The following is a 14,057-nucleotide window of genomic DNA, read 5'->3' as shown; positions in this document are numbered from 1 at the left end:
TGTCTTCTTCCCCTTCAGCCTGAAGATGGGGCTGCTTCTTACCTCATTTCCTCCATCTTTGAAACAGGCTTGAGTTCATCTCACTTTCTCAAAGGTAATGAGCCCTATAGGTTCTTCCTTGCAAACTCAAGGTCCCCCTCATCTATGGAACCCTTCTTTATAGCTGTCCTTCCCCTGAGCCTGGTCATGAACCTCTCCCCTCAGGACATAGATGGACAGAAAAAAAAACAAACAGAGGCTTTTAGTATGTGCCCCTGGGCCCAAGGGCCTGCAGCTGCAGGTACAGGTTATATATAAATATATATAATGTATATATATATATACTGTATATATAATATATTTTGATATGCAGTAGATGTGCGTGTATGATACTATAGATATGTTATGTGGAGACCTGCATGCTGGTCAGGCAGATAGAAACAGTGGCTGGTTTATTCTTGGAGAGAGTAACAAACCCTGCCCTGCCTGTCCGCCAGCCCCTCAGCCTGGTCTCTCTCTAACAGTGGATAGAAAAGCTACAAATAGTGGGCCCAGTTCTGTAGGGAGGTCCCCTACACCCCTCAATAGCCCTCACCAGTAGGCCCCCGGGCTGTACTCAGCATCCAGAGTGCCAGGGCCACCTCCCAGCAGCTCTAGGGTAGCCAGAGTGGTAGCCTTACTCTCTGGAGATGATTTTGATTCTTCCAGCTTCCTCAGCACCCAGGTACGAAGGAACAAGTTGGTCTTTGGAGCTTGGCCTTCTGCTCAAGGTGCTGCCAGGGAGTGGGAAAGGAGGGAGTGGGACACTATGACCGAGAAGAAGGCAGCGTGGCCTGTGGACTGTGGATAAGAAAAGAGAGAGAGAGAGATGGCAAGGTTTGAAACTTAGGGGAGAAGACCCTGGCATACACACACATATACATAGCCCCTTTATTCAGGTCTACTTCTACATATAAATGTATATACACATATATTCTTTCTTTATGTATAAATGTGTACAGGAGCACATACACATCAATACACTTATAGGTCTCATGCCCACATCATCTTAGCATGTACATAGCATTTCTCACCCACATATTTATACACCTAATGTATGGATTGGCTTTTCCAGGAATGAGGCATTCCATCTCTTGGCTCTAGGCATCTCTCTGGCTGCCCTTTGTGCCTGGAATGCTCTTCTTCCTCTGCTGTGACTATTGACCTCTCTGGCTTCCTTTTAAATCCCAGCTACAATTCTACCTCCTACAAGAAGCCTTCCCCAACCTCACTTAATTCTATCACCTTCCCTCTGTTAATTATTTCCTGTCTATCCTGCATAGAGTTTGTTTTGTATATATATATTGTTTGCATGCTGTTTCCCCTTTTAGACTGTAAGCTCCTTGAGGGCAGGAACTGTCTTCCTCTTCTTTTTGTGTCTCTAGAGCTTAGCACGTCGAGTGGGACATAGTAGGTGCCTAAAAAATGTTTATGGTTGATTGATTGGTTACCATAAATAGAGAACACTCAAGAAAGATTGGCATCTTATCTAATATTGCTTCTTTTTTTGACAGAAAATGGGAAGAATGCTCTGTATCCTCTCCAATATCTTATTTTTGGTTTGCTGGTTCCTAAGCCCCATCCCAACATTTTAAGAACATCAGACCTCTGAACTTGGGCCTCTGAGGGAGTCTGGGGTTCTGACCTGTCAACGTACACACCCAAGCCTCCAGGAGTTAAGCAGTTTGGCAGGTTAGGTCTATGAGGTCATGAACTAGAAGTTATCCCTTGACCCTTCCAGCCCTGATCAACTAATTTAGGAGAGTGAGGAGTAAGAACAGAGTTTGGGGCTTCTAGCTTCCCCAAATCCTCTTGTCTACAAAGCTGATGTATGCAGGTTTGAGCTGGGAGAAGGGAGTCTTGGGGAGGTTAGGATGGTGAGCAGCTGTGGGAGAGAGGCTCTCTGGACAATTCTCACCTATTTCCTTTCTCTCTCCTGTTCAGAAGTGGAGATGGGGGAAGGAGGATTTTTACTCTCCAAAATATTTCTCAGATTGTTTGGAGTTTGGCAAAACAGGAGCCCCTTGGGATGACTGGGGTGAAGGGAGGAGAGGACACAGGGTGTTAGGAAAATGTCCTCCATATGTTTCTGATTCACTGGTACTGCACAACAGACTGTTTAGCCAGCTCTGGCTGTGGTGTCCAAAAGCTCTCTCCAGGCTCCTGTAAAAGCCTTTTCTTTGGAAGCAGGAAGTCTCATATCCTAGCTGTAAACAAACTCTGCTGCCTGGAGATCCTGCATGAGGAGAGAGTCAACCGGAGAGCAAGCTCCAATCTGCTCCAAATGACCTTTTTTTGAGGGGGGGGATTGCCTTCAATCCCTTCCTCTTCCTCCTGCCATAGCAACTATTCTTGCCTCAGGGCAGTCCCTATTTTTCCCCAACCAGGTAAAAATATCCTTCTTGCTTTCCCATTCCCTCCCCCCACCCCCAACAGGCTGAAGGACAAGGGCCAGATGTGCACATCTGCAATCTGCAATCTGCAATCTACTCTGCTACGACTGAGTCCAGGTTCCAGCAGATTCCACTCCAGGAATGGTGTCAGGAAGAAGAGGGGGAGGGAATAGAAAAAAATCACTGCAGTCTCTCATTCAGTCAGAGACAGGAAGGCTGGGAGATGGGGGTCAGAAGGCTTGGACTCTGAATTTGGACTCCAGGGACCTCCCTGGAAGCTATGTCAGGGAGGAAACTCATGGAGCAGGAGTCTAGCAGGCTCCCCACAATGGTGGAAAGCAGGGGGAGGAGAAACTGTGTTTTCCATGGGAAACGCCTGGGAATGTTTCCCCAAAATGTGTATCTTGAGTTGTTGGCTGACCCCTGGCTAGCTCTCTCCCTGCCTCCACTTTCTCCTGTTCATTCTTTCTCCCCTCCCCTCAGCTCCCAGGATCAGCCTTTCTTGCTAGGGCCTCTGCTGGTCAGGTCGTTCTCACCCATGTCTCCAGATCGTCTCCCCTGGCCACCTCCTCTCCCTTGCCTTTCCCCTTCTCCACACTCTCCCCTAGAGTCACTATGGCCAGCTCTGGAAAGGAACCTGGTAATCCTGCTACAGAGACACCTTCACAGTAGACCAACTGCCTCCTCTAGCCATAGGGACTTTAACCTCTGGAGAGAGGGGCTGCCTGGTGGATATGGTGACAAATCGTGGATGTGGATGTTTTTATGTGTAAGTTGGGAAATACATACGTGTGTGTGCTTGTGTGGGTCTGTGTGCCTGTGTGGTCTTCACATGATTTTACTGGCTTCAGCCCATGTCAAAGCAGAAGTTACAAGTACTAAATTAAAAAACATCCCCATGTGATTCTGGGGAGGAAGCAGCCTTTGCTGGCTTGGTCTGAACTGGCTCCCTTCCTGCTGGGATTCAAATGGCCTCTCTATCCTTTGGCTGTCCAGAGCCTCAGTGAGGTTCTATACTCCTTAGGGAAAGAAGTCTCTAGCCTGGAGGTCTCTCTGAGGGGCGCATACTCCTCACTGGAGCCTCAGTATAAGGGGGTGAGCCTGGGAAACAGGGCTATTGAATTAGAATTATAAAAATGGGGAAAAACATGATCCCAGGTCTTCCTTTTCTCCTAGGAAACCAACCAAATTCCCAATCCTATTGCCTTGAAACTATTTTCTTAACTTTCCCCATGCCTCTCTGCCACAGCTAGAGGAAACTTAGAACCCAAAGAGACCTCAAGCCAGTAGAAGACAAAGAATGTGTGTGTGTGTGTGTGTGTGTGTGTGTGTGTGTGTGTGTGTGTGTGTGTGTGTAGGGAGTTGTGGTGGTCACTCTGCCCACACTCTTGCCCACCTACTCACATGTTAGTGGTGGGGAGCTGCTGCACCCAGCCCACTTCCTTGTAGGCAGCAGTCACTTGGCTGTAGATGATGCTACGCAACTTGGACCAGGCTCTCTGCGCCTCAGATGGGAAGTCATTAGCACACTCCTCAGCGACCACCTCCAGAATGACTCCAGAGAGGATCTGGGGATTGAGAAGGGAAGGGTGAGAGTGAACAACTGTCTCCCCTCATTCCCTGGAGTACCTAGCAGACTCTTCTAACCCACACTGAATACATCTCTAAGCCAAAAGAATTCCTTTCCAGCTCCAGGGTGAAGACACAGACATAATGTTCAGGAAAGCTCAAAGCAGTGTGAGAAGCAGAGTGGTATATAGGAAAGTATGGTCTTGGATCCAGAAGACCTGTATTTGAGTCCTAACATTTATTAGTTTTATGGCTCAAGACCTCTTTGAATCTCAGTTCTCCCATCTAAAAAATGAGTGATTAGATGGGTCTCCATGGTCTTTCCTAACTCGAATAGGCTTTAATCACATGGTTCTGGGAAGACTGTGAGTCTGCCACCCATGGGAATGGGATGAAAAAGTCCTGGTCTTCAATCCCGGTACACTTTGTTTCTCCAAGGGACTTTACCTGACCCAGAACTGGCTTGCTTCATCTATTTTTTTTTCACTTTTTTTTTATTCATTTTTTTAAACATTTATTAATATTCATTTTTAACATGGTTATGCTTCATCTATTTTAATGTTCAGAAGAACTGGCCCTTCTGCCTTCCATCCAAGGGTCAGGAGTTACAGACTCTCAGCCACTCAATGAGTGGCTTAGCTATGGACAGAAAAGGGGTAAAGACCAGGGTAATGATAACTACCCTCTCCCACCACCCTGAGATTCTTCCTATGGGTGTAAAGAAGCTGCTAGGCAGCCCTCATTTGCAAGATCCTGGGCACATTGGCTCCAGGTGACTCTAGGAGCCTTGGGAAGGCTCTATCTTCCCAGTACCTATCTGAAGGTTGGGACATACCTTGAAGTAGACAGGCTCCACCTTGTGCTTTAAAGCATGGGCTTTGCCCACCAGTGCCAACACAGAAGACACCTTGTCAGGGTCATGCAGATTTTCCACCACAGTGTTGAGGGCACCCATGATTCGACAGGCATGTTTGCGCAATTGGGGGCTTCGCTCCATTTCCAGTGGCTCTTCCAAGTGCTGGAACTGACTGAAATATTGTTTAGCAGAAGGAAAGTTCACAAAGAACCTGGAGAGAGGAGAAAGGACACAATAGTCAGTGGGAATGAGAAAGAGAGAGAGAGTAGGCTGAGTTTAAAAATCATGCCACTTCGTTAAAAGACTGCCTGCCCTTTGATCCAACCATACCACTGCTGGGTTTATACTCCAAAGAGAGATTAAGAAAAAAGGCTTGTTCAAAAATATTTATATTAGTGCTCTTTGTGGTGGCAAAAAATTGGAAAATGAGGGGATGCCCTTTGATTGGGAAATGGCTGAACAAATTATAGTATCTGTTGGTGATGGAATACTATTGTGCTATAAGGAATAATGAACTGGAGGAATTCCATGTGAACTGCAATGATCTCCAGGAATTGATGCAGAGTGAAAGGAGCAGAACCAGGAGAACCTTATACACAGAGACTGATACACTGTGGTACAATCAGATGTAATGGACTTCTCTACTAGCAGCAATGCAATGATCCAGGACAGTTCCGAGGAACTTATGAGAAAAAAGGCTATCCATGTTCAGAGAAAGACCTATAGGAGTAGAAACACAGAAGAAAAACATTTGCTTGATCACATGGGTTGGTGGGGACATGATTGGGGATGTAGACTCTAAATGATCACCCTAGTACAAATATTAATAATATGGAAATGGGTCTTGATCAATGACACATGTAAAACCCAGTGAAACTGCTCATTGGTTACAGGAGGGAAAGAACATGATTCATGTAATGATGGAAAAATATTCTTAATTAATTAATTAAACTTTTTATAAAATCTCAAAAAAAAAAAAAAAAAAAGAATCATGCCACTTGCCCCAAAGCCAGAATTTCCACCACATTCAGTAGCCTTAACTGTACCCTTAAAGAGAGAGGGAGGGGATAGTAAAAGGCATTACTTTTCTTTTTCTTTTTTTTAAACCTTTACCTTCTGTCTCTGAATCAATACTAACTATTGGTTCTGAAGCAGAAGAGCTATAAAGGCTAGGCAACAGGGGTTAAGTGACTTGTCCAGGGTCACATAGCTAGAAAGTATCTGAGGCCAGATTGGGCCTGGCTCTCAATCCACTGAGCCACCTAGCTACCCCCAAGGACATTCCTCTAATAATTTCTACCTACTGAATGCAAGAAGTGATCCTTTCATTTTCGGTATTTGCATCCCCAGCATCCAGCACAGTATCTGGTACATAGTAAATAAATATTGATTGATTGATGGCCTGCTTCTCACTATCTCACAGAGGAAAATGATTTGAATTCTTCGAGAGAGGAACCCCTCAGTGAGGCCCTCTATAATCTTTCCTACTTTATGTAGGGCACTTTCTCTTCTTGCAACTAAATTGTGAACTCCATGATGGACAAGGACCTTACCTGAACTTTTTAATCTAACCCAGTGCCTAGCAAAGTGTTCTGTAGATCATAGGCATGTAATAAATATTTGTTGATTATTCCCCAGACATATATGCTTAACTTTAACCATTATTATATTTATTCTGGCCTTTCTGCTTTGCTTCAGCTTGGTTTTCTACAGTCCCTACCCCACAATGCCTTTCCCTTTCTTCTGATTCATTCTTTATAGCCCATATTAAGCCCACAATAGCTATTATCTTCATTACCTTCAATATATTATTATATTATCACAAATTGGAAATTCCCTAATGGGCAGGCATCTTCCTGAGCCCAGTCTCAGTTCTACCCAATACATCCCATAACTTTTCATTTTCCTGGAATACTCCCTTCCATGCACCATACCCAGCTCAAAAAAAACCCCCCAAAAACCCAAACCACCTTGAATGGTTCTTTATTGCTGCCTATGGAATAGTGTACAAATGTATTAACTGGATACTCAAAGGCTTCTACAGTCTTGCATTTACTTATCCTATGACCTTCTTTTGAAAAAATAAACTATTACTCTCTCTCTCTCTCTCAATACTAAGTATGAGTTCCAAGGCAAGAGGGCTAGGCAATTAAGAGTTAAGTATCTTTCCCAGGATCAGACAACTAGAAAGTGGCTGAGGACAAATTTGAACCCTGGTGCTCTGGTCTCCAGACCTGGCTATCTATTGAGCCGCATAGCTGCCCCTCTTAAATCCATTTTTTCCCATTACCCTCTTTCCCAAGCCTTCCACTCAAATCAAATTGGTCTATTTATTATTCCTCAAACTGGATACAACACATGCCTGCCTCTTTGAATTTCCCTTTGCACAAAATGCCTTGCCCACTTCTCTCTCCTTGTTTTGCCCTTCAATGCCCTCTTCCATGAAGCCTTCTCCAAATGCATCTACCCACAAGAATCTTCTTCCCCGGGATGCCTGCACTATTTATTTATCTGTCCCACTTATTTGATAGTTACCATTTGCTACCTTGTTTTGCTTCTTATCATGAATGTGTCCTTGCTCCCTAATTAGGCTGTAAATTCTTTGAAAGCAAGCCCAGTGTCTTCTATTTCTTGGTATCCCTAGTACCTAGCAGAGAGAGCCCTACCAATAGGATAATTGCAAATAATTTTTTATAATGGTACACATTCTGGGGGGCAGCGAGGTGGCTCAGTGGATTGATAGATTCAGAGATGGGAGGTCCTGTGTTCAAATTTGGCTTTAGATACTTCCTCGATCTGTGACCCTGGGCATGTCACCCCACCTTGTCCAGCCCTTACCACTCTTTTGCCTTGGAACCAATACACAGTATTGATTCCAAGATGGAAAGTATGGGGTTTAAAAAAAAAAAACAAAACAACCCAAAACAACCCCATAAAAACCAATGATACACATTCCAGTCATTTCAGCTCTTTATATGTTTGGTGTTTAAATTTTTTTTTTGTTTACATGTTACTTCCTTCCTACTTTCTCCCTTTAATAGAAAATTTTTTGAGGGCCTACTAGACCATTTTGTTTTTGTCTTTGCATACCTGCAGGGCATTAGTACAGGGCCTGGCACATAGTAGGTGCTTAAATGCTTATTGAATCTCTAGTATGAACCCTTAATTAATACTGTTGAAAATTATGTGATGCAGGTTATAAAGGATACCTTTTGGCAGCAGTATCACTATTAGATTTATTTCCTATTGTGATCAGGTGAAAAAGGCAACTTTCTTTGTAGTGGTGAAGAACTGGAAACTGAGGGGCTACCCATCAATTGGGGAATGGCTGAACAAGTTGTGGTATATGATTGTGATGGAATATTACTGCTCCATAAGAAATAACAAACAGGTTAATTAAAAAACAACAATGTAGAAAGACCTATGAAGTAATGAAGAGTGAAACAAGCAGAACCAAGAGAACATTACATACGGCAATAGAAATATTGTTTGATGAATGACTTGTATATGTCTACCTCTAGAGAAAGAACTGATAAATAGAAATAAGCAAGACAGTTTTAGAAATGCATATATCTTTTTGACAAATGATGCCTTCTCTAATGGGAGGAGGGGAAGGAGGGAGTTACATGGGTATTTTAATGTAACCAATAAACAAATAAATTTAAATTTAAAAAAAAGGAAATTATGTGATGGCATGAATAGAAGGAGAAGGCATAAATGAGTTGCAATCCATACCAGGGTAAGGGATTAAAGTGTTTGTCTAGAATAAAGTCTCTAGAAATTCTAGCTAGTATATTAAGACAAATTTTGTTAATTTAGCCTTTAGTTAAATGATAATATCTCAACTTCTCTCATCCTTAGTAGGAAATAAAACTGGGAATGCATACAAAGCTTTCTCTTCTTGTCTTGTAGGCCTACTTTGTAGTGATGATTCTGCATCTGGGATCTCCTGTTTTGTGTGTTGGTGGAGGAGGGACACAGAAAAAGGAAGCAACGTGCAAACAAGAAATGAATACCTAATATATAAAAAGTAATTTCTAGTAAATAACTTGAATGAATGTCACTAATAATTAATATCGCTAATAAATACCAAGCCTCTTCTCAAAGAATTTACCATCTAATTGGAGAAAAAAGATACATTCTTAGTATTAAGCAATATAATACAAAATAACAGAGAAAGAGTGCCATATATGAGTTAGGACCAAGGAAAGCAGAAAATAGGCCAAAAGAGTTGGACCCCAGGGTAGAGTCAAGCTTTGTTTTGTTTTGGGAGGGAGCATGGTTTTAGCAGGGACAGGATTTAGAATAGTTCATCTTTGCTGCTAACTCTGGACAAATGGGTTCAAAATTTTCTTTTCAAATTGCTTTTCTCCACCCCTTTAAAATCCTTATCTTCCATCTTGGAATCAACAGGAAGAATTGGTTCCAAGGCAGAAAGAAGAGTGGTAAGGGCTATGCAACTGGAGTTAAATGAGGTTAAGTGGAATTAAGTCACACAAATAAGAAGTATCTAAGGCCAGATTTGAAACCAGGACTTTCCATCTCTAGGCCTGGCTCTCAATCCACTGAGCCACCAAGCTGCCCCTCAAAGCACTTCTTTTTACATTTTTAGGGGGTGCAGTCGATATAGCACTAGTACTAGAGTCAGGAAGATCTGAGTTCAAATCTAGCCTTAGAAGCTTACTAGCTGAATGACCCTGGGTAAGTAATTTAAACCAGTTTGCCTCAGTTTCCTCATCTGAACAATGAGTTGGAGAAAGAAATAATAAACCACTTCAGTATCTTTACCCAAAAAATCCCAAAGGATGTCACAAAGAGTCAGACAGACCTCACTGAAAAACAAGTACAAAAAATGGAGAATAGTTCCTATCTCAAAAGTGAGGACAAGTAAGATAGATATGAAATTGAATTGAATTCATCAGCAGAATCTTCATTTGGGCTAAGGATAGGATCTCAGTTGTTTTTATTGTTTTAAAAATAATTATTATACATCACAATTATTGTTATTCTTGTTATTACTAGATTATAACTACCAGAGCCTTGGATAAGTGTCTCAGGGACTTGTCCTTAAGGGAGACTAGCCTAGCCAAGCACACCTCTGTCCTAGTTCTCAGTACCCCTCCAGGTGTCCCTCCACCAACTATTGTCCCCTCATCCTTGTAAACAGAAGAAGCTAGCACAAATAGGTCCAGCAGAGCTGTCATCTCCCTGAGACAGCTGGGCCTCCCAAGAGAGCCCAAAATAGGTTTCTCTGAATGTGAGGGGGAAGGTGTCAGAGTTACAACCCAGAGGGGAGCCTCTGAATAGCACTGGGTGTTCCCTCACTGTTTTGCCTGTAGAGTGTGTAGAACCCTGACTTGAGGGAAAGATAGTTCCAATGTACAGCTCTTCATCTATAACCCCCTTAGTTGTGGGGATGGAAAACTCATGCTCTCTCCTACTCTACTCCACCCCATAACAAATTATAATGAAAACTGAGGGTTGAGGGAAGAGTTAATGCTCCTCTCCCATTCAAGTCACCCGTTGAGGGAGCGGCTAGATGGCCCAGTGGATTCAGAGCCAGATCTAGAGATAAGAAGTCCTGGGTTCAAATCTGGCCTTAGATGCTTCTTAGCTATGTGACTCTAGGCAAGTCATTTAACCTCCATTGTCTAGCCTTTACCACTTTGGGACCAATGCACAGTACTGATTCTAGGATGGAAGGTAAGGATTTAAAAAAAAAAAAAAGTCACTGGCTGGGAAAGAGGGTGGTGAATGTGGAAAGAAGGGACTTTTGTCGGAATTTTCTCCATTTTAGGAGCAGTAACTCCCACGAGTTCTAAGGAGTTATATTTGTGACCCCAGTCTTTTAGGGGTATGCTTAAGGTAGAAAGATAGGAGTGCTTGGTGGTTAACCTTAGATAGAGGTTTATAAGAGATATCAGATAGATTTTATCTCTAGCTAGTAGTCCCAAGTGATTCAACTTTTGACATATCCAACCCAGACAAAGGGATTCCAGATTGTGAAGCCAAGGAATAGGATAGCTGGTTGGGAAACAGGGGAAATGATGTCATGAAACAGAAGACTAGGTCAAAGAAATTTGTAGCTCATCCAGTTTCTCCCTGGATCTGGGACTGCTTGGCTCCCCTTAACACAGCTTTCTATAATTTTGAACTTTACTGGGTAAATAAACTGTGGAATAGCTAACATTTGTAGCCAGCTAGATAGCATGGTAGATCTGGAGTCAGGATGCCCTACCTTCAAATCTTGCCTCAGAAGTTTAGTAGCCATGGAACCCTAGGTACATCACTTCTCTCTTGGCTCAAGTTTCCCTAACTTTAAAATAGCGATAATAATAACAACTACTGAACAAAGCAGCTTATGAGCTTCAAATGAGATAATATATGTAAAATGCCACTTTGTAGGTGTTAACTATTAGCTATGTCTTACCTTTATCCTCTGTCCTCCCCCATTCCTTGAAGCAAAAGGACCCCTCTCCTCTATAGAGTCCTATATCAAGGATGTGGCTGACACCCTAATGAACCAAGGACTCTCACTCTAGGGCTTTGAACATCAATACAGGTCACTGTCTCGTGTGCTCAGACCAGTTCTGGAGACCCATGCAATTGAACAAAGGCCAATAGAATTAGATGTCTCACAATGTCTAATTATCTAGCATATGTTTTTGTTGAAAGGAGGAAAAGAAAGGAAGGAAATATATGTTTACTAAGTACCTTCTAAGTGTCAATCATTGTGCTAAGAATTTTTATAAATAATAGTGTCTCAAACTTTTTTTTTAAGTAATAAAGAAGTATGGGCTAAGAATGCAAAGAAAAAAAGGTATCTCTCATTTGATCCTTACACCAGCTCTAAGAGATGGGTGCTATCATTATTCCTATCTTACAGTTGAAGAAACTGAGGTTAACAGAGGTCAAGTGTCTTGCCCAAGGTCACATGGCTAGTAAGTATCTGGGACCATATTTGAAATCAGGTGTTCCCGACTCCAGACCCAGATTCTAGCCACTGTACTACCCAGCTGCCTAATTATTATCTTCATTATCTATGGAACTGTTATTGTCAACTCCAGAATGGGGATTAAAACCGTACAAGGAATGGAAGCTAAAGAGAAGAGAGGAAAGAATCGCATTTGTTTGTTGGTTTGATTTTTGAGTCTTGGAATGCCTGGATATGGTTCTATCCTCAAGATTGGGTTTCATTCTTTTCCCCCTCTTCACTGCTCTCTCCCTCTGGGGTGATTTAGTCTCCTCCTTAAGGGGATGACCAATCAATCCCCAAAACTCTTGCTCTCCCATTAGCTTCACCCATATGTTGCCAAATTGTGGGCTCAAGGACAAGCACAAAACAAAGTTTTGGGTATACGATCTTTGTGTTCTTTGTGTAGGTCTATGCCCATGAATATCTGCTTCTGTGAAAGTCTATAGGTCCACTGTGCCTGAAGTTGTTCCTCTGTGGTTTCTGGGTTGGGCTTAGAGCTCCCTCCAGAGTTTTTACTTCCTCTGGGGGCCTCCTCTAATTTTATCAGGAGAGTTCTTTTTCCCTCTTACCCAGAAATCCAAGTTGGATTCAGGGCACTTTGCTTAGCTGAGTCTATACCAGGGAACAGCTTGTATGTGTTGGTGAAAGGACTGAGATCTGAGCATGTGGTGGTGTCTGTCACCCCATGTGTGGATCTAGGGGACCCTAGGTATGTAAGAGCAATACTATATCTGTGAATGTCTGGGAGTAACACTGTATACTTGGGTAAGTGTGTGGGTTGTGTAACCAGATAATAGACCCCAGACCAAAGGGTGGGGTCCTTTTGGAGGTGGAGTTCCTTCCTTCCTTCCTTCTTTCCTTCCTTCCTTCCTTCCTTCTTTCCTTCCTTCTTTCCTTCCTTCTTTCCTTCCTACCTTTCTTCCTTCCTCCCTCCCTCCCTTCCTTTCTCTCCCCCCCCCCACTTTTGCTTTCTCTCTCTCTTTTGCTCTCTCTTTCTTGAGGAGGTGGACAGAAAGGAGAAGGATGACAGGGAATTTCCTCCTGTCGTTCCTTCCTTACTCTGAAAAACCTGCCTGGAACTGTGTGCCACCAGAAAGGTCATATTTTTCAGCTGTTGGTTTTGCTCATTTGGTATAAGAATGTTAGAACTCAGATTCAGAGACTAGAAGAGAGAAAAGACTTTGGAGCAGGGTATATGTTAAGGTATAGGAAGGAAATCAGGGTCACTAGGCAGGGATACTAGACCTGAATCAGAACTGAACATGCCCTCTGAACTGTTCTCTTAATCCTTGCTCACTTCAATCAAGTGGTTTTTGACCAGGTAGGAGATGTAAAGTCCTTCTTGGTTTCTTTCCCTCCATCATCCTCAGTTTTTCCATTTCCAAATGGGGAGAGCATAGCCTTTGTCCCCATTCGAGGTGGGGCAAAATTAGGACTTATTAAATCTTTGCTAGAATACTGACTGTGGTAATGAGGGAAGGAAAAGGGTAAGGTAAAAAGGTGGGGGAGGGGGGGAAACTGTTTTGCCATGAAGGTTCACTTGCAAAGGTCTGGGTGGATAGAGTCCTGAAAAAAAGAGAGGTGTGGGATGCCTAGCTAGCCCCTTCCCCACATCATTCTTGTCCCTTTCCTTGCTGCTCCCCAACCCAAGGGAAACCCCTATGCCCTAGAGTCTGTGGTTCATCTCCTGGGCTTAGTCCTCCCCACCTAGTAGCCCACCGGAGGCCACGACCCCCTTCCTCTAACTGCGTTGGGAGGATCAGAGTCAGACAGAAGCTGACCCCTACGATCTGCCCTCCAAAGGGTTTTTCTTGATACTCTAGGTTGGAGTAAAGGTAGCGGCCGGGCTAGTATCGGGGCTCGGTCGGGGCCAGGAATGACACTCACCTCACCAGGATGGCCACCCCCACGTCCTCGCAGTTGGCATATAGCCGGGCCCACGTATCCTGAACCGCCTTCCTCTCGGTCTCGGACAGCTCCTCGCTCCGCTCCCTCCGCTCAATCTCCATCTCACTCGGCACTTTCTCCATGAGCAGTAGGGACTGGGAAAGCGGCTGCACTGCTGCAAAGAGCCAAGACCCCCAGCCACCCGGGAACCGCGATGCGTGCGCTGTGACTGTGGCAGGGACAGTGTCAGTGTCAGTGTCCGTGTCACTGTCAGTCTCTCTCACTCTCCTCCCTCTCTTCTCTCTCTCTCTCTCTCTCTCTCTCTCTCTCTCTCTCTCTCTCTCTCTCTCTCTCTCTC

The 14,057-nt window shown here is 43.6% G+C and overlaps 1 protein-coding gene across 1 annotated transcript; it reads right to left on the bottom strand.

The window, feature by feature from the left end:
- Positions 1-337: 337 nt before the first annotated feature.
- Positions 338-14,007, bottom strand: CYGB (cytoglobin). Its single transcript, XM_044673648.1, has 4 exons — positions 13,700-14,007; positions 4,816-5,047; positions 3,816-3,979; positions 338-819 (listed from the first exon to the last, which is right to left on the bottom strand). The coding sequence occupies exons 1-4, from the start codon at positions 13,840-13,842 to the stop codon at positions 786-788; spliced, it is 573 nt and encodes a 190-aa protein (XP_044529583.1). The 5' UTR covers positions 13,843-14,007; the 3' UTR covers positions 338-785.
- Positions 14,008-14,057: the final 50 nt, after the last annotated feature.

The sequence above is a fragment of the Gracilinanus agilis genome, chromosome 4 (assembly GCF_016433145.1).
Source record: "Gracilinanus agilis isolate LMUSP501 chromosome 4, AgileGrace, whole genome shotgun sequence".
Classification (NCBI taxonomy): domain Eukaryota; kingdom Metazoa; phylum Chordata; class Mammalia; order Didelphimorphia; family Didelphidae; genus Gracilinanus; species Gracilinanus agilis.
The sequence above is the reverse complement of the archived record's forward strand: the minus strand, read 5'-3'. Positions and strand labels throughout refer to the sequence as shown.